Raw genomic sequence first — 18,381 nt, forward strand, 5'->3', positions numbered from 1 at the left:
ACTGCACAGAGCTGCTGATGCCCTAACGATGCACATACAGTTCTGCTGTGGTCCCCACCTCCCCACTGCTGTGACTGCACAGAAGCTCTGATGTCGAAGCCTGAGAACAGCAGCAGCTCTCTCTCACTCTCTCACAGCACAAACATGATCTCTCAAGCGTTGCCAAGATTTAGTTTTATTTAGGATTAGAAATACTGAACCACAGAAAACTGTTAAAAGTAACAGAGGTTGACTCAGCTCTGTAACAGGAGGGTACACAGATGGCAGTCAAGTGTGGAACTGTCAGACACCGGGAGGTATTGCGGCACCCACAGAAAACAAGGGCACCTGCTGTTCAGAGTTGCATGCTGTGCTTTTTCAACAAAGCAGCTGAAGGAGGCAGTACGATGGTTACCATGTATCAAACCCTTTACAACAATCTTCCTTAAATCAGCCCTAGCTTTGCTGCCCCAAAGGTTTTTGCTTGCAGCCAGTCTCATCTTGCAGATGAATGCTGTGCTAGCGCTTCCTCTGAGCAAACATTTTAAACTTTTAACAAACCTCTCTTGAATTTAATTTCATAAGTAAGTTTTTCTCATTATTTCACATTCTCTTGTACAATAAAATATACTTTTTAAAAGTCACTATGCATCAATAGACATCTGTAGACAAATTACATTAATAAACTTATATTTTACTCTCTATATACAATGTTGGCAATATCAAAGCTTCAAGATTCACATGGAGGTCTGCAAAACCAAGGAACTGTACACAAATAACTTAGATTCAGGAAAACCAAAAGCTGGAAAGTATTTTTCCACATTTTTTTGTGATCACAGTATTTAAAACATTGTTTCTAGTTCTTTTTTTTACAATGACATTGTCTCAGCAGAGAACGATTCATCCAACTGAAGCAAAAAGAAAAATCAAGTTACAGTTACTGATTTCAGTGCAGAACTAAGTCAAGTGAAGAACTACACTTGATTCTTAAAGAATATACAATAGATTGGAGAACTCTCCAGTGCTAAGGCTTCTTCAGCATTTCATCTTTAAAACTATCATCCTGAGACAGGAAGATTCCAGTGGATATCACTTTTCAGATTTCAAACAGAATGATTCTAGTGCGGAACTAAGCCATTCGTCAGTCTGCTCGTTAGACTATCTGGTAAAATACACACATGTTTTGATGCCACATTTCTACCTAATACTTTTTATGGCCCTGAAAATGAACACATTGGCATCCAAAAACAATATATATGTAATAAAAAGGCACTGAGCTATAGTACTGTACACACAGTAACGTCTGTGTTTGCATAGATCAACGACAGCTTTGAACGCAGCAAGGAACTAAACGCAACCAGTGACTGAGGGAATAGGTAAGCAGCAGATATATTGCTTAATGAGGAGCTTAGGGCAAGGAATCTTATCCCAAAGTTCAATCCGTCAGTTTCATTTGTCCTTCATAAATTAAAGAAGTGCTCTCAGAGGAGTGTTTTCTGGTCAAAGAGCTGCAGGTCAAAACGGACCCAGACCTCGCCAGTCGGCACTTCATGCAGCAGTAAGTGCTTGGTTGTGGGGCCTTTGCTCTCCTGTTCTGTTCGGATTTTTGCTACCGGAATTTCAGTGCGACCCAAAAAATCTGTTGTAGAAAAACAAGCACGAGATGCCATTAAGCACAGACACGAAGCTCAGGAAATCTGAAAGCGTGATGTTAATCAGCAGTGCTACATGCTGCGCAGGGAAGCACCATGCGGCACCTGAAGGGGAAGCTGTTCCCTGTCAGACAGGGGAGCTCAGGGCTGCACAGCAGTTTTTCAGCATCACGCAGTTTCCTTACCACATAGACTTTGATTTCAAGCACTACTTTTGCTTATTCAGTTGTTACTTCCAGCATTAATGTTTCTGTACTATCACACTTGAAATGTTCTGTCTGCGACATCTAAAATTTATGACAAATGACAGTCTCAAGGTCAGAACTAAGTGATGGCATCTGTTTACATGTCAGTTGCATTGCTACAAAGACCATAAAAAAATTAAGTACTTCGGTTTAGACAACTTTTATGTAGGCTTCTGTATCACTTCACCTTTTAAAGACTACCAGAAGCAGACTGCAAAAAAATGTTTGGTCTCCAAGCAAAAGAAAGCTCATCAAGTAATTGCTGTGTAAACGTAACCTAGTACTTTATTTTCAGGCACTGCCTACAGTGACAGACAAAAACTCCTTTCAACTCCCAGCTTTACAAAAAAATAGTTCTGTTCCTAATACAAAAGCCTGAGTGGGATCGAATCTGACTGTTGGCTCTGGACAGCTATTCAGCCTCTACAGTATGGAAGCATTGCTTTTTACACAACATTTTGCAGAAAACAATTGTACCCTACAGAATGTTGGTGAAAATCCATGCATCCCAAGTCACAAGAACACTTTATTTTCCTAAAACAAATGTTCACGCACTTACCGTCAGGAGAGAATTGATCCCTGTCAAACATGGTGATACAGAGGACATCCTGATACAGATCCTTAATGAAGAACTGGCAGTTAAAGTTCCACTTGGGGTTCAAGGTGTCCTGCATGGTCCTCGTCGTGTAGCTCTGAGAGCCCATGCTGATTTCACAGTACGGGTTGCTCTTCCCTAAGCAGAGAAGCAGCAGTGAAACACCCCAAAAGTGCCAAAACCTCCATCCCTGTCTACAGGTTGCTTGGACACACATCTACGCTGCTGTCCAGATGATGTGGGGTTATATATCCATAGATCCTATAGCAGCACAGAGCTGTTTCTCCATTCACTCCTCTGAAGCTAAATAATGGCTGATTTGTCCAGGAGCTGCAGCTGTAACCACATTTCCCAAATTGCCAGACTGCTCTCAATAAGCCTTTCCAAACCCTACAGGAATTTGAGACTATTTCCATCACTTACCATTGGGTTTACAAGCCTTCAGCTCTGTTGCTTCAATCACATGCACCATCAAACGTCCTATTCCCGAGGTCTTCTGTGAGCGAGCTGGAAATGAAGAAGTCAGAAATTGGCTGCAACCATAAAAACTGGCAGTTTTTGAAGAGAGATTTCCCTCAGAGATGTGCAGCGTCCTTCAGAACAAACTGATGTCTGGGTGGGTAAGGGAAGAAGGCAGAACTCAGTACCTTGATATGCTTTTTCACGTTTCTTCTTCTCAGTTTCAATGTACTGCTCAGACGCTGCTTTGATTTTCTGGACCCAGGCAGTGCTGCAAAGAGCAATCCCAACATAAGAATTGTACCATAGGCAGGAAATCCCTCATCAACAGCGACTCTGCCCCATCCTCTTTTGCCATTTTTTATTTACTGGATTTCAGAGGCATCACGAGTCAAGTTCGCTTAGGGACCAAAGCTGCAGAGGTTTCACATTAATTCTTATGGCACACTTCCATATAAGCCTAAATAAATGAAATTGAAATGTCTGTTTTATTAAAATTGCAGGGTCACATGGAAGACTGACCAGGACTGGGGAAGAATCCTATGGGATGCAGGACTTGTCTAGTCCTAACTATTCTTCTATACAACTACAACATCAGGGAGCAGTAGATGCAATGCTGTATTCAACTTCAAGAGCTGCCCTACTAGCAGAACAAAGTGAAAGAATGCTTGTAATTCATACAAGAGTCAGAGGAGTTCATGTCCTGATGGGGAAGCTAAGCCTTGTCCTGCTCACCAGGAACACAGCCCCCGGCCACATTCAGAACGGTTAACCTCAAATTCACATTTGCTCTACTCACCGCTCATTGATGTTGTCAGTTTTAAGCGTGTAAACTCTGTCAATGTGTGATATGTGGAAAACTGGCTCATCACTTGAAGGATCCGTGGGCAATTTCACTAGGACTTCATTAAGGAAAACAGGCTGAAAGAAAAGCAAACATTGCTGTGGCGTCATCACCCCAACATTAAGCTGAAACTCTACGAGGATATTTCAGTACATGGTTTTTCTGCAGGGTATTTGAAAGTTGAAGGATACAAGAAGAACAATCGGATCGCTATGTAAAGGAGGCAATAAAGGACCGAAAGAAAAACTACTCCGAATCAACAGAACCATGGGGCACCTCCTGCACTCACCATTTTGTACATTTTGAACTGGGAGTTGGACTTGGGGCTGAACAGTTTATCAGAGCCAGAAGAGACAAACTGTTTGACCATGTAGGTAAGCAGCAGGAAGTCGTTGAACAGGAAGCCATACAGCTCCTTGCTGCTCTTCGCCTTGTACAGCTTGCCACTGTGCAGGAGCTTCCGTGGTCCCAAGCAGTTTGTGAGGGAATTGAATATGGGTTGCTAGGAGAGACAAAAATCCATGAGCAGCAGCAAGTGAATGCAGGCATTAGTCCCTCTTCACAACAGAAATTGCTCAAACTGCTCAAAATCCTTTTTTTTACTTAGTGAATATGGAGTTACCAGTGAAGAGGAGGGAAGCTATCTCACGATCTGTCATGGTGTCAGCATTATTCCCAGCTGTAAGCAGGTTAAATCTGCTTACAAACAATAAATGCTCAGGTCTGGACCAGCATTCACCTCATGGTCACTTTTCTGCTGTCCAGAAGTTGTGTTTAAGAAGAGTTTTTGAAGTCTGCAGTCAGGTCACCTCTTATGAATACACAGGAAAACAATGGCACCAAGGCAGACCCGCTGGGCTCTGTTCTCTGTCCAACCCAGGCTACCAGTGAAAACTGGTACCACACTTCATTTTGAAAACTGCCCCAAGGTGTACACCTGACTTAGCTCAAAGGCAGCATGAGCAGAATTTCAGGGTTGGGAGTTACTTCTGTTTGTTTAACTGTTTGAATGGTATTAATTATACACTGGTAAACAGAGATTCCCCACTGCCAAAATAATGCTTGAACAATGGGGGCTCATCATACTGTGGCTGCGAGCAACATCTCTGCCAAGAGATCAGCAGTGGATCACATCCCAGTATGGGATATGGGCAAGCTCTCTCATTTCACTGAATCACAGAACTGTAGCGGTTGGAAGGGACCTCTGGAGCTTCTCTAGTCCAACCCCCTGCTAAAGCAGCTTCCCTGCCATAGGGTACGCAAGAAAGGATCCAGGCAGGTCTTAAATATCTCCAGAGAAGGAGACTCCCCTGCTCTGGCCTTCCCAAAACAAACTGACAAGCCTCTGCCAGAGAGCACTGCAGTGCAGCTACCTCAGCAAGGCCTTCGCACTGCACGTGGGACTGTATCCATTCCAGCCGGTCCGAGTTCTCTTTCTCACGCACCCCTTCGTTAACCTGAGAACACAGCTCTTCTGCACGCTCCAAGGCAAGCTTGAGGTTACTGTGATCTGGGTGATTTTCTGGAGTATTCTCTAGAATCTGGTGCAAAACAAAATGAGGAGAAACCAAGACAAAAACGGAGGTAAGCACAGGAAATAGTTCTCCACACTCTTCCAGAAATCTCCATGAAGAGAGAAGGCTTTCTTTCTTTTGCTATAGGGAATAAAATCAAAGCATTTTCGTACAAGACTTCACTCAGGGTACTCACACTCTTTATAAGCAGAGGATAGCGCGTTATTCTTTGCATGGGTTTCAGGAGGAAACTGGAGAGGGGCATTCCTTTGCAGCGAGGATCCAGAGCGAGTTTCTACAGTGCAATCCAGAGACATCGTATTACTCATCAAGAAACAGCTGCTTCACTGCACTGAAAAGGGTCTGATCAGATTTAATTTTTTCAGGCTTTCCAAGAACTCTCAGACTTTTAGGCTAGCAAACAATACAGTCCACTTGTATCTAGAACAAACAGGAAAGTCAGCGCTGTCATTGTGCCCAGATGCTTTGCCAGCACAGCGCTGTAGCATCATTACCCATGCAGAGTCTGAACATACAAAACCATTCTAGCTTTTATTCTGACATAATATGCTCCACTCAGGTTGAAAAAAAAAACCAAAACAATGAAAGAAGCAAATGCCTGATGTCAACAGTTCTGGCATTTCTCCTTTCATGGCTTCAAAGGCACAGCATCAGCTGCAATACTGCAGCGATCCCTTATTTCTTTCTGCAGCTGCCTGTAATGCTCACAATGCGCAACCGAAGGCCCAGCCCCTGCTGCAACCTCATGCCCCACCAGTTTGCACACTGCACAGCACATTCAGCACAACAGCTTTCTTATTTTAACTCCACAGACTCCACCCCCTTTAGACCACGCGGATTTAGGGAAGGTGCAGACACTGGCTCTGTAGCTTCCTAAGGTTAACCACTACACCAAAGTAATGAGAAACAGAATGGGAAATGGTGTTAAGTACTTGCTGAAGAAGCATATAAATCTCCACTCCTTGGAATATTCTCATCTTATTTTTGCAAGATTTACTCCTCTGGGTTATTCTGATCTGGTTGATGCTGGTCAGAAAGACTCCTGTCAGTGAGGAAGGTGCAAAGGCTGCTGAACAAGATACCTTTAAGTAGTCCTTGAAATCAGCTTCTTCATCAGTTTTCTGCTGCAGCAATGAAGCCCCATTAAGCTGGCAGCTGCAGAACCGAATGTAGGCCTGCATGTGTGACAGCTCTGCTGCCAAGATGTCCCCAATCATCTGTACCGGCATTTTTTCTCCTCCCGTTTTCTTGCGCACTCGCAAGGCTCTGAAAAGAAAATAAATTACCTTCCAGCCTTGTATTCAGCTGTTCTGAACGCACACATTGCATACACAGCACATACACAAAAACGTGAGACAAAAACGCAAGTACTCACTTCAGTAACTTGGTGTTTGACATGATGAGTTCCTTCCAGTTAACAAAGATCAGCCCCATTTCCCCTTCTGTGAGACAACCCGAATCAGCCATTGGCTTTTGGAAAACCTGCAATCAAAAAAATCAGAAAGGTGAGCAGCTCTTTGGAGAAAAAAGCACTTGCTCTGCCCTTAGTTAGGTCAGCACTGATCTTACTTTGTTTTTTAAATGATTTTTTAGGTTGCTGGACAACCACAAAACGTAACATTTCACCCAGAGGGTGGTGAGGCACTGGAACAGGTTGCCCAAGGAGGCTGTGGATGCCCCATCCTTGGAGGCATTCAAGGCCAGGCTGGATGTGGCTCTGGGCAGCCTGGTCTGCTGGTTGGTGACCCTGCACACAGCAGTGGAGTTGAAACTAGATGATCGCTATGATTCTATGATTCATGAGGAAAGGGAGGTGCTCACACAACCTCCTGCCTTCCTCTGGCATTTCACAATTCTTAAGCTTCTCTTCACTGCTATTATTCTTAAGGACAAAGGTGGTGTTTTTCCAAAGACTTCCACATGAAAGCATCTCACCTCCAGGACAAGCTGAAGATCATCCATATACCTTTCTTCCGTCTGAATGAGTTCGTGGATGTAGCCCTGCCTCTTCCTTTCCATCGGCTGCATGGTATCGAGGCTTTGGAGATCAGCACACCCTACAAGAAGCAAGCCAGTAGTTCAGATACCACTCAAGCCTTCAGACGTGATGAATTCACAAAGTTACATCAACATATGCCAATCCAAGGGTCACATTATACATAAGCACTTCCTTTTAAAGCCCCTAGAAAGACAGCAGCACTGGGTTTCAACTGATTGAGGTTTGCACCCTGCTCTCTTAATAGTAGTTCTGAATCTGCCACCTTTTCATTCCTTTGAGCATTTGCTGTAATGCAGAATAAGGATTCTTGACTTCCTGTAACTTCCTATGTCTCTCCTTTTCTGCAGCACTGTTTTCGAAGCCATGTTTTCCTCTTACCTTACAGAATGTCTGCTGTGAGATGAAGTCATCTAGAACGTGTCTGGTGCTGATTTATACCATGGCACCCTTAATCTTGACCCCGTTTCTCAAGTAATCTGCCTCGGCAATTAATTTATTATACAAACCACCAGGATATATTTGCAAAGTTGTGATGCATAGTTTTAAGTTGTTTTCTACTTTAGAAACCAAATGAGCCAGAGATACATTGAATTATTCTGATGCACTGAATACAAATAATCCAAACCATGCACGAGGACACAGAGAACATTCAATGACACAAATCCAGTTCTCTACGGGAACATGCAGACTCTACAGTTTCACACTTTTTCTCCTCATTATCTGTGTTAGTAAACATGACCAGCAGTGTTTGAGGTTTAGTAACCAAAAAAAAAGTGGCAAAAACAAAGTAGTAAATATGTTTAGATGGGTAAAGGAGAGTACGTAAAGTGCAACTCTGATCCACCTGTTGGCCATCACGTGCTAGCAGAGCACTGCAAGGGAGCAAGGAAAAAAAAAGAAACAATTACAGTTTATTTAAGAGCATACATTGATCACTTGATGCAGCAGCATCCAACTTTGATAAAATCTACACCAGAAAAAGCAACAGCCAGATGTAAAATGAGGGCTTTTCAGTTCTGCTACGTGCATCCAGAAGGATCTTGAACTTTAAGCTTTCTAACAAGAACTAAATAAATACTACTTCATACAAAGAGCTCTGGGATTGCAGCTCTTCCAGCTGCAAAGAATGCTGCTTCGAGCCTTAGTTGCTTCCAAAGTTATAATGAGAATAAAATTAGAAGGAAAAAAGGAGTAAAATTTTAGCCTGGTGTGATTGTGATTCCTATGAATTCTGTATTGCATAATCCATCAAGATTGACTCTGGTCAACGTGTGCTGCTTCTGTTCTAGTGCCATTCATGTACACAGCTGGATTTAAGCTCAGCTGGTTCTTAACACACTGGATTCTAAGCCAGTCAGAACTTGTACAGTAACTATACTTTGTTTGCCCACACTTGGACCTCAGATCTCAGCTTTGACAAAGCGCTTCTTTTTTCTATTGCAATGTGCAGCCCTACAACAAGGGACAGCAAAGTAGTGAAGCTCCTGTTGCTGTCTGTTTGCACCATAACTGTTAGAAACTCCTCCATTTGTGTCTGTCTTGTTCCATATATGTCAAGTTGAAACAAACTCTTGGGAGGCAAACACGCCTTTCATACCCACCAAGGATAGGTATGAAGCTAATTGCAGACACAAAACAACAGCCGACTCAGATGGCTGTGCAGTAATCCTGCACTTGGACTGTCATGGCTTTTGGGATCAGTGGATGCTGATTGAAATCATTTCTGCTCAAAAAGCTCTGAGTTGGGATGGCTCTGATGATACCGGCATGAAAACAGTGTGGAATCCATTTATCTGGTTTTAGAAGGCCTGTGTAGGCACTGCTATCTGAAGGGAAGAAAAGCAAAGGAAGAATAGATCAGCCTACTTAACATACTTGCCAGTGTTTTCTACAGCAGCCACAGTAACCTGTTGGCTCCCTGGCACAGAACGGTGAGCCTGCATCTCTGCCCGTTCTCCTCCCACATTCCTGCTGCCCCTCTCCCTGCACCAGCTCTGGCACTCAGCTTACCTCCAGCTCACACCCTGGCAGAAAATGAACCGGGACTTTCCTGCTAGTTTAACAGCCAGGAGCCCTTTCCTGGCAGCAGAAAGCTGTTGCTTTGGCTTCTGGCTTGCAACAGCAAAGCAACGCCAGGCTGTCCAAGGAACAAGTTTTGCCTTGCTCCCTCCTGAGCACGACATCTCCAGAGCTGCTGTGAGCCTGGCACCTTTGAGACATGGGCCCTAACCACACAGCAGTGCACTACTGACATATTTAGGACTTGAGAGAAGTTCTAGGGGAATGAGGACACTTTTTGAAGGAAATCTGCTCAGGCACCACATGCTTTGCCCAATTCCCATGAACTTCCCCATACAACCAACAACATAAACACCCATTTAGAAAGTGACATCTCTGGAAAGACACCTCAAGCCTCACGAAGTGCTCCAGCACTTTCACTGAAGGATGAAGCTAGTTCTAAGCAAGCCTAACACTGAAGACCACCTAGAGGCAGAGGTGGTCTACGCATAAACTGCACATGTAAGAAGTTTGGTTTGTTTAGGGCTGTATGTTTGTTCGGGTTTGGGGTGTGCTGAGTAGAGTGTGCTTTGTTGGTTGGATTGTCCTTTTCGTGTGTGTCCATATTATCTTCTTCTCCTAGGCTACCACAGAAAAAGTACATCTTGTCACAAGTGCCACAGGCCAGCATTAAGCAGTCCCTTCATTCCAGGCTGAACACAGACGGATGGTGTTGAGGAGCACCCACACCTGCCGGCACACCACAGCAGTGTCCTCCTGCCATGCCTGCGGCGGTCAGACGCCTCCGTGCCTCCTGCAGCCCATGAAAAGGTCAGTTTTCATCAGGCTCTGGGAAACACCATCAGAATTTTGCCCAAGCTCCCCTAAATGCTGAGTGCAGTACGTGCTTTCCACCACAGCAACAGCAATTTACGATTCAGTTTGCAAGAGGTGAAAAGCAAAACTCAATCACTGCATCCCACATCCAGGTGGTATAACACACGTAGCCGGCTACTCAAATTGGAAAAGATGTCCCCAGGTGAACAAAAAACCACAACAGACAAGCTGGGTCCTTTTATGTGTCCCTTTAATAAAGTACATTTGCATAGTTATCTTACAACTTCATTTCAACCCAAAGATGAACAATTGCCTCATGCTAAGCACAGCCTGCATTTGCATGTCCAAACAGTCATCCTCACACGTTAATACTCCAGCTCGAAGAGAACAACAGAAGATATTTTAAGGCAGCACACACCGTTCAGCAGCAGTTTATTGGTTCATTACATGGAAGCAGCATTGCCCCACAGCAGCTCCCAATGTCACTGCAGGGCACAGTTTGCCAGCGTTCCTACGAGCAGATCTATGCACAGGTGAGGAACCCCACTCAGAAACATCACACAGGGATACAATCTGACAAAGCATTGGGATGGAATAAATATTGGCTGCGGGACACCCAGTTACACAACAGCCCCCATTTTCATAGAAAACAGTACTAAGCTAGTACTGCGCTATAGGCAATGCCACTTTTTGCTCTCTTGGATGGCTTCAGATTTAACTGTTAATGCCTCGTTGCTCTGAGAAGCATTTGGGCTCTCAGGGCCAGAGAGGGGATCGGCAGTTCAGCAGGCATCCCTTGTTTTCACCCTGTCCTCACCTCCAAGACCAACATTCTTCCCCCAGATTAATACAGCTTCTATAGTTACACCTTGTTTTAAAATCTGGCCTTTAATACACCCTCGGCACAGCCTTTCTTACTGATAACCTGATATATCTGTACAGCTCTTTCTGCTCCAGCACATGACAGGAGAACAGAGAGAGCTCTCAGGTGACTGTGCCTGATGTGCACAAGGGCAGGGGCTGAGGTTTTCCCAATTAGCATTAGTAAATCATACTATTATCATTATTATTAGTAAGAAGATCTGGGGCGTACTCAGGTAATACTGAAACATCAGGAGAAGCTGTGAAAGCCCCCAGTGCTTCATCACAATACTCATCAGTTTAAGTAGAGGGGCAGCTGTTTCAATGGTTATTATCACCTACATCCCCAAACATATAATAAGGCTGTTTGTGTGAGATGGTCCTCATACACCCCATCTGTACCACCCAAGAACGGGTGCAAGGCCAGCTGCTTTTGCCCAGTGCTATAATGCTACTTTTCCTGCATCATTCCAGATGGGATGTCAAGTTGTTTTCCTTTTCTCTCCCCCCCCAAATTAGCAGCAATTTGGCCCTTAAGGAAACCACTGAACGTTGGGAAGTCAGCTGAGCTCCGATCCCACAGGCCTTGTGGACACGGGGCAATTTGTAAGATCACCTGATTATTAGACCATAGGGTGGGACCTGCTTGATACCATTCAGCATCTTTTAGCAGAAATACTGAAAAACGTAGCTTCAAAAGGAAATCAAGTCAGGCAGAACACTGGAGAAATTACTGAGCACGTCATCTGCCTACAGCAACATGATCTCATTCCATAGCAAAACACTGGTTGAGATAAAATACATCCAGAGTAAAAATCCATTTATAGTTTTCTGTAGGCACATTGCTGTGGTCAATATTGCACAAAAGAGATACCTCTGACCTAAAGGGCACATGTATACTATTGGATAAAGCATATTAAATACATTACACAACACTCTTTCCATAGAGGTGCTGGAGAAAGGCTGTTACATCTCTGCAGTCCGACCAACCTCTTCCTGATCGTACCTTCACAACATTCACAGATGTGTAGTAAACACGGGGTGGGTTGTAAACATTTCTGATTGCATAAGTGACCTTTGCTGTTTCGTTACCGAGTTCAGAAACCAACTAAATTAAATAGATTAATTAAATTACCTACATCTCTCCTGCTCCTACGGGATCACACTACTAATTCCTCAGACAAGCAGCCTGCTGCTGCTGACTCCTTTCATCCAGAGGGGCATCAAGGTTACAGCCCTCTAGTTTTGCTCCTTCCCTCCTCACATCAACAGCGGTAGCGCAGTGTAACTGTGCCGTCTGCCTTAAACCCAGATTCTCTGCCTTCAGCTCCAGGTGTGTTTTAGTGTTCCTTTTCTACCAGCACCTTTTTGCCAGGGCTGCCTATGCGTTAGGCAGGGAGGGGGCTGATAGCACAGAGGCTGTTTAAATACTTACTAACCACTACCATTTGCTGTTGGCCAAAACTGAAAGCACCAGTGAGCTGTCAGAGTAAAATACTTAAAGGACGTTGGTTAGGGATAGGGCATATCGAGCCAAAACCACCTGAATTCCTGCCATAAGGCTACTGTGAAAGAAGAAAACAAATACATATCTTCCATTCTATGCTTAATATCTTTTTCCTCGATATAAAGGTTACTTAGAGGCATGGCTGCCCCCGACCTAACAGACCTCAACCTTGGATTGTGCAGTATATTTGTAATCACAGTGACCACCAGCAGCTGAAACAGGGAGGGTTTGTTTTCTGGGTGAGCCCTACAGGCTGTCAATTTTAAAAGCTCAATACGTAGGAGATTAAATCAAGTAAATTAAAACAGCAATCAGCAAACATTTTAATTCTGCGAAGTATGTACATTACAACATCAAAAGAACACAACTCCCCATTCAAAACAGCGCAGGTAAACTGTGCAAATAGTGGGTCTTTGTGTGCCTGCAATCCCACCATGCAAACGATAACTGGATATGCATGCTAATGATCGAGGATTATCAACGCCAAAGAAAAATGCTAAAGGAAACGAGAATGAGCAGCAGTGAAAGCCACACAAAGACCCACTATCCTTTCTTTTACAAATCAACGGTAACTGTAGATAAGAAAACCCAGGATAACCTAATTTCTTGACTGGATCTAGCATTCAAGCGAAGCAAAAGGATTGTTTCAGAGATACGTGAGCAGGGCTGGCCACCCTGCCTCCACGCTACTGTCAAACTCGGATAGTGGGTCTCTGGGGTGCTTTCACACTGGAAGACAACATTGGGTCCTAAAAAAAACAAAAAAAAAACGAAGGATAAAATGAACATAAATTTGAAGAGTGAAACATATGAGTTCTACGGACAGACAGAACAACATCAAAAAGGTTGGAACGACCAACACAGCTTTCTGAAAACAGACATCATGCACTTCTACTCTCTAAAACTGCAAGTTATGGACACACACAGTGCTGAGGGGCTGTGACAGTCATCGCTGACTCAGAGACATGCTGCAATGACTCAACTTGAGAAAGTTTCTTCCCAAGGAAGCCTTCAGATACACAGATTTTAACGCTCCAAGTCAAGCCCTAGGCTCCTTGTAAGAGGCAAGGGCAAAATTCCCTGAGACTTCAACAAAGCCAGGGTTTCTCCTAAAAAAAACTTGTGATGAGACATTAAGTAAGCAGAGTGTAGATTTGTAATGAAAAACTTCATTGCAATTGATTCATATTGGCACACACAAATCAACCTGCTCTACTCTGTTCCAAGGCTGAAATGACAAAATCACATCTCTGGTATTTATCCACATCAGTCAACATTCTCATCAGAAACCCAAACCCAAGGCTATGAGATCGAGAGCAGGCACTGCTATGACAGGGTAAAGGCAGACGTATGCCCTGGATTTATAGGCTCTCCTTCAGCCCACAGCCCAGATCTGGAAGCTTGAGAAGACCTGACTGAGATTCACCACATCTTTTCAGACACACAGAATGACAACGTGACAATGGGGACTGATTTCACATTTGCTTCCAGGTAAAGGGGGGAAATATTCTGTTGAACAAAACCTTAGAATGTCTTGGAATCTTCACATGTTAGAAAGTGCACTCACATCTGTGGCACACAATGCTTCAAAGCCACTGATTCCATGAGCTCTTACTGCCTAACCAAAAAGAGAAGTTCCCTGGCAGTAACTCTGAGTGTTTTGATGTGTGTTGTCCAAAAACAGACACTGAAACGCACCCACCCCAAGCACGTCAGTGCAGAACTTAGCTCTTCTCTATGCACATCCTTGAAAATGAGTCAGCTTCACTAATCAGTTGATGGTGCACAGGAATTATGAACTTTCATGCACAGAGAAACCTCTGGAAAGGCAGCTCCTTGTTGAAATGACAGGACTCAGCTCATCTCTCCAATGTGTCACGTGTAGAAGTAAGATTTGGGGGGGGGGGGGGGACTGGGTTGATCCAGTAGTGTTCCTAAAAACATCCAGGAAATTCACACTGCTGCCCTCTGCATGCCAAGAGCAGGAAGAACACGTGGCAGGCCTGCACCATGGAGATACCAGCCGTGCACAAGATCTCACCCTGGATGGATGAGGGAGCACTCAAAGAACAGAAGGTAACACACATTCCTTTAGGTCAATCTACAGCTCCTTATGCTTTAAAGCCTCCTGCACATCTTCTTTATGTGGATGATTTGGGACAGACATGAGAACAAGGGCTAATCAAACGTTATTAAAACGTGAGACACTAAGATCACTGAGAGCATGACTCAGTATCTTCTCTTCTACAGTGACCAAGGTCTGGGTTGAAGTAAAAGCTGCTGGCAGAGCTATGGCACCCTGAATTGTTTTTTCCCTTGCAGAGCCCTATGGCAGAATGCATGCCAACAAGAAGTCATCCTTGTCAGCACAGCTGCTTCTGCCCAGAGAGCTGCTGACACAGCCCAAGAGGTGAACCACCTAAGGAGAACCTTGTTAGGGAGGTCTGCATCACAGGGATAACCAGTAAGCCCCAGGAAAGACCGGGTACAAAGGTGGTCCATATAACAGAGCTTAAATTTGGGGGAAAAGCAGAATTATCACAAGCCTCAAACCTCTGTGAGTAAACCCAATTTGTTCCCCTTCAAATACTCTTACATTCAACTGGCCAGGAGAGACAGTGGGAGAAAGTTGTGTTTGTCAACAGAAGCACTGCAATATTTACACTAACCAAGTAGGGATGACACCTGCTATTTGCTGACTGCTGCTGGCTGGCCCTGTCAGTGCCATCTCAAAGGACAACTCTCTTCACACAGCCACAATCCAAAGGCTGAGAACAAGACAGCCTAATGATCTATCAGCAAACAATGAGAAAGATTATCACCTCAAATGATATCTATCAAATGTTTCCAATTGCAGTTTGATCTCAGGATTGGTTGTGTTGAAAATTTATGTTATACATAACCATCCTGCACTCATCACATCCAGCTACACAGGTCACTGGTGTGGTAAGCTAAGATCTTTCTCATTTTTGAAAAATTCAGGAGTGTTTAATCACAGAATGGCCTGGGTTGAAAAGGAGCACAATGCTCATCCAGTTCCAACCCCCTGCTGTGTGCAGGGTCACCAACCAGCAGCCCAGGCTGCCCAGAGCCACATCCAGCCTGGCCTTGAATGCCTCCAGGGATGGGGCATCCACAGCCTCCTTGGGCAACCTGTTCCAGTGCCTCACCACCCTCTGAGTGAAAAACTCAGTCAGAACCTCAATTTCATGACCTGTCTGGATGTAGTCTATGCTATTTTGTCCAAATTGTATGCAAACAGAATATTTCCAAAGGAATATATCAATCCTTTAGATAAGCTCAGTCAAAAGTAGTTTCAATCTAAACACAGCAGTTTTTGACATCAAAGTCACAGTCAGTGCATAAAATAAAAACATGTTACCTGGAACGTTAGCACAGATGTAATTTAACTACAAATAAAGCCTCAAGAATGGGGCATTTTGGCCAGATATGAAGCTACTGAGTGGACAAGCCAAGCTTTCTAACCCAAGCTGGACCTCTATCACCACATTTGGGAATTCTTCTCTAACAACCAAACTAAGTTCATCAAATCTCAAGTGCAAGCTGCCTCCACAGAGCTGCAGGCTTTTAAGGGTATACCTCAACCAGAATTCCAGATGTATGCCTTTGTACTGCAAAAAATACAATTGATGCCTAGTGAAAAAACAGCAAGTGAAGGGATGTGACTTGCTAAGTGAAAGGGACAACTTTCACATCAACTACCCAAACCCTAACGGGCTCCCAAAGCCACAAATGCCATGGCCTGATGAAAGGTTGATTTAATTAAAGTGCCCAAGAATGAAAAGCTGAAGGAGGAGTAAGAGCAGTGATAATTTTCTCTGAGGAAAGCTGACAAAAGAAGCAACAACTAAAAAAACCAAGAGGGTGGGTGGGGGACCAGAAACATTTCCTATATTTATATGCAAAAAAAAAAAAATCCAGGAAAACACCTGACCTTCAGACAGGCAAATATCCTGGCATTCAGGTCTCAGGCTGCTGCTGCTGATTTTCAGTTTAATGTTGCTTTGATACATATACCTCATTTATCAGAGCTGGACAAGAGCAGTTGTGAGCCAGGACTGACACATCTACCACAGACTACTTCACTTGTTAATGCTAGAATTTTCTTTTTTCTTAAATCCTTTGTGATTACTTTTACTGAATTGAGAAATTGTTAAATTTAACTTAAAGAAGACTACAGCAGACACTTTTTTCATAGTTTATGAAACTCGTGGAAGTCCTACAATGAAGCATAATGCACTTGTACTGGCTTCCAGTCAGTACCAGCTATCAAACACCAGATATCTGTTCATCAGCCTCTCTTTTAGGTGGACACCCAATAGATGTAATGCCCTAGCTCACCCTCACACTCTCACTATTGCACTTTGGCTGTTGGTAATCTGATGGTTATTTGTAGGTTAAATAGAGAAGTATTTCAAGTACAGAGTTCCAAAGAAAAGTATTTAAAGAAAGAGTATTTAAAATCCCAGTAACTTCAGTTGATGCTTGGAACTCAAAATTCCAAGTTCAAAGCAAAAGAACAGTAATGCACTTTTGAAAGAAAGAAACAAAATGGTTTTTAATAAAATGGTTGCTTACACTGCTGACTTGGATCAGAATCTGTGGTCATCTTCACGTAGTTGGAAGGGAAGAGACCTGTCACACCATTGAGTTCTCCTTGCCACCAGTCAGCATCATCTTTGCTCAGCACGTTAATAAGCTGCCCTTTGGAGAAGCTGAGCTCGTCTTCATTGTTTGCCATGTAATCATACATTGCTATTACTTGACACACTATGAAGAAAAAGCAAAGTTAGCAGGATGCTGTGACACAAAGCAGTAAGGCAGTTTTTCAGTATTTTGCATAGACACAGGAAAGAAACAACAATTTCACATGAACTGCTACAAAAGAAAAACACCAGACGTGATCACAGCTTGCTATGGAATCAAGTGTACTTCTGTCTCTTCCCTTGGCTCAGCACAGAAAGTGAGTCTGGTCATCTTGCAGATTCTACTGGTAAGAAAAATGCAGCAAAGGAAGCGTGCACTGCTCATCATGTGCTGCAAGTTCCAGCAAAGGGAAGATTTGTCCAGCAAACCATTGTACAACCAAAGCATGGCTGTGGAGAGCTCCACACAACTAGAAAAGCTACTTTTCTATAAAAACATCTCATCTGTACTCAGGTATCAAAATGAAAATACACAGTGGGATGTGCAGCTCAGTTTCCTTCTTAGAAAGAGCACTGCATGGAATTTCAAGGTGCTTGCCAATGACTGCTAGTTTTCTGTAGGGTTTTTGCTAGAGTTTGGCAAGGAGTTTCCAAATGAGGTGAGTGTGGTTCTGCAATGCAGGCAGAAAAATTAAAAAGCCTTACAAATGGCATAGGCTGGGGCAGGGATCCCATGAAGGACTGCTGCAAGCAAGTGGGAGATTTTCCCCTTCATGGACAGAGATAAAATCTGAAGGACACATATGCCAAAAGACTCAGATTCTGACTAGGACTTCACCTTCTACAGCAAAGCACACTAAGATAAGGCCATTAAACACAGTGTTAATTCAAATTAGTATGTGAACAATCCAAGTAGTTCAATAACATACATGAAATGAAATACAAATAAAACCATTTTTTTCACCTGAGGGGGCAGCAGATGTGGTTCGCTCACTGCTCGGACCCAGTAACTTCACATGGCTGGCAGGGAACCATCCTTTCTGTCTCTTTTTCCCTCTTGCCTATAGAGATGGTTATTACACAGTCAAGAAACAAAACAGCATACGAATTGGAAAAACACAACAGATGCATCACACAGTTCTGCCTATGGAAAACAAAATTGGTCTTTCAACAGCAATTAAGCACTAAGCATCTCAGAAGGTA

The 18,381-nt window shown here is 43.6% G+C and overlaps 1 protein-coding gene across 5 annotated transcripts in view; it reads right to left on the reverse strand.

The window, feature by feature from the left end:
- Window positions 1-159: 159 nt before the first annotated feature.
- ITSN2 (intersectin 2) overlaps window positions 160-18,381 on the reverse strand; it is a 67,790-nt gene continuing 49,568 nt past the window's right edge. For all 5 annotated transcript variants that reach the window (XM_085218114.1, XM_085218115.1, XM_085218116.1 and 2 more), the window contains exons 27-39: window positions 18,143-18,239; window positions 17,111-17,302; window positions 7,245-7,366; window positions 6,685-6,791; window positions 6,392-6,575; window positions 5,485-5,583; window positions 5,148-5,315; window positions 4,064-4,276; window positions 3,730-3,851; window positions 3,119-3,201; window positions 2,895-2,978; window positions 2,436-2,609; window positions 160-1,618 (exon numbers count right to left, since the gene is read on the reverse strand). In XM_085218114.1, coding sequence (XP_085074240.1) covers window positions 1,461-1,618; window positions 2,436-2,609; window positions 2,895-2,978; window positions 3,119-3,201; window positions 3,730-3,851; window positions 4,064-4,276; window positions 5,148-5,315; window positions 5,485-5,583; window positions 6,392-6,575; window positions 6,685-6,791; window positions 7,245-7,366; window positions 17,111-17,302; window positions 18,143-18,239 — 1,803 coding nt within the window. In that variant the 3' untranslated portion in view covers window positions 160-1,460. The remainder of the gene's footprint in view (window positions 1,619-2,435; window positions 2,610-2,894; window positions 2,979-3,118; window positions 3,202-3,729; window positions 3,852-4,063; window positions 4,277-5,147; window positions 5,316-5,484; window positions 5,584-6,391; window positions 6,576-6,684; window positions 6,792-7,244; window positions 7,367-17,110; window positions 17,303-18,142; window positions 18,240-18,381) is intronic.

Source organism: Meleagris gallopavo, chromosome 2 (genome assembly GCF_905368555.1).
Source record: "Meleagris gallopavo chromosome 2, MGAL_WU_HG_1.1, whole genome shotgun sequence".
Lineage (NCBI taxonomy): Eukaryota > Metazoa > Chordata > Aves > Galliformes > Phasianidae > Meleagris > Meleagris gallopavo.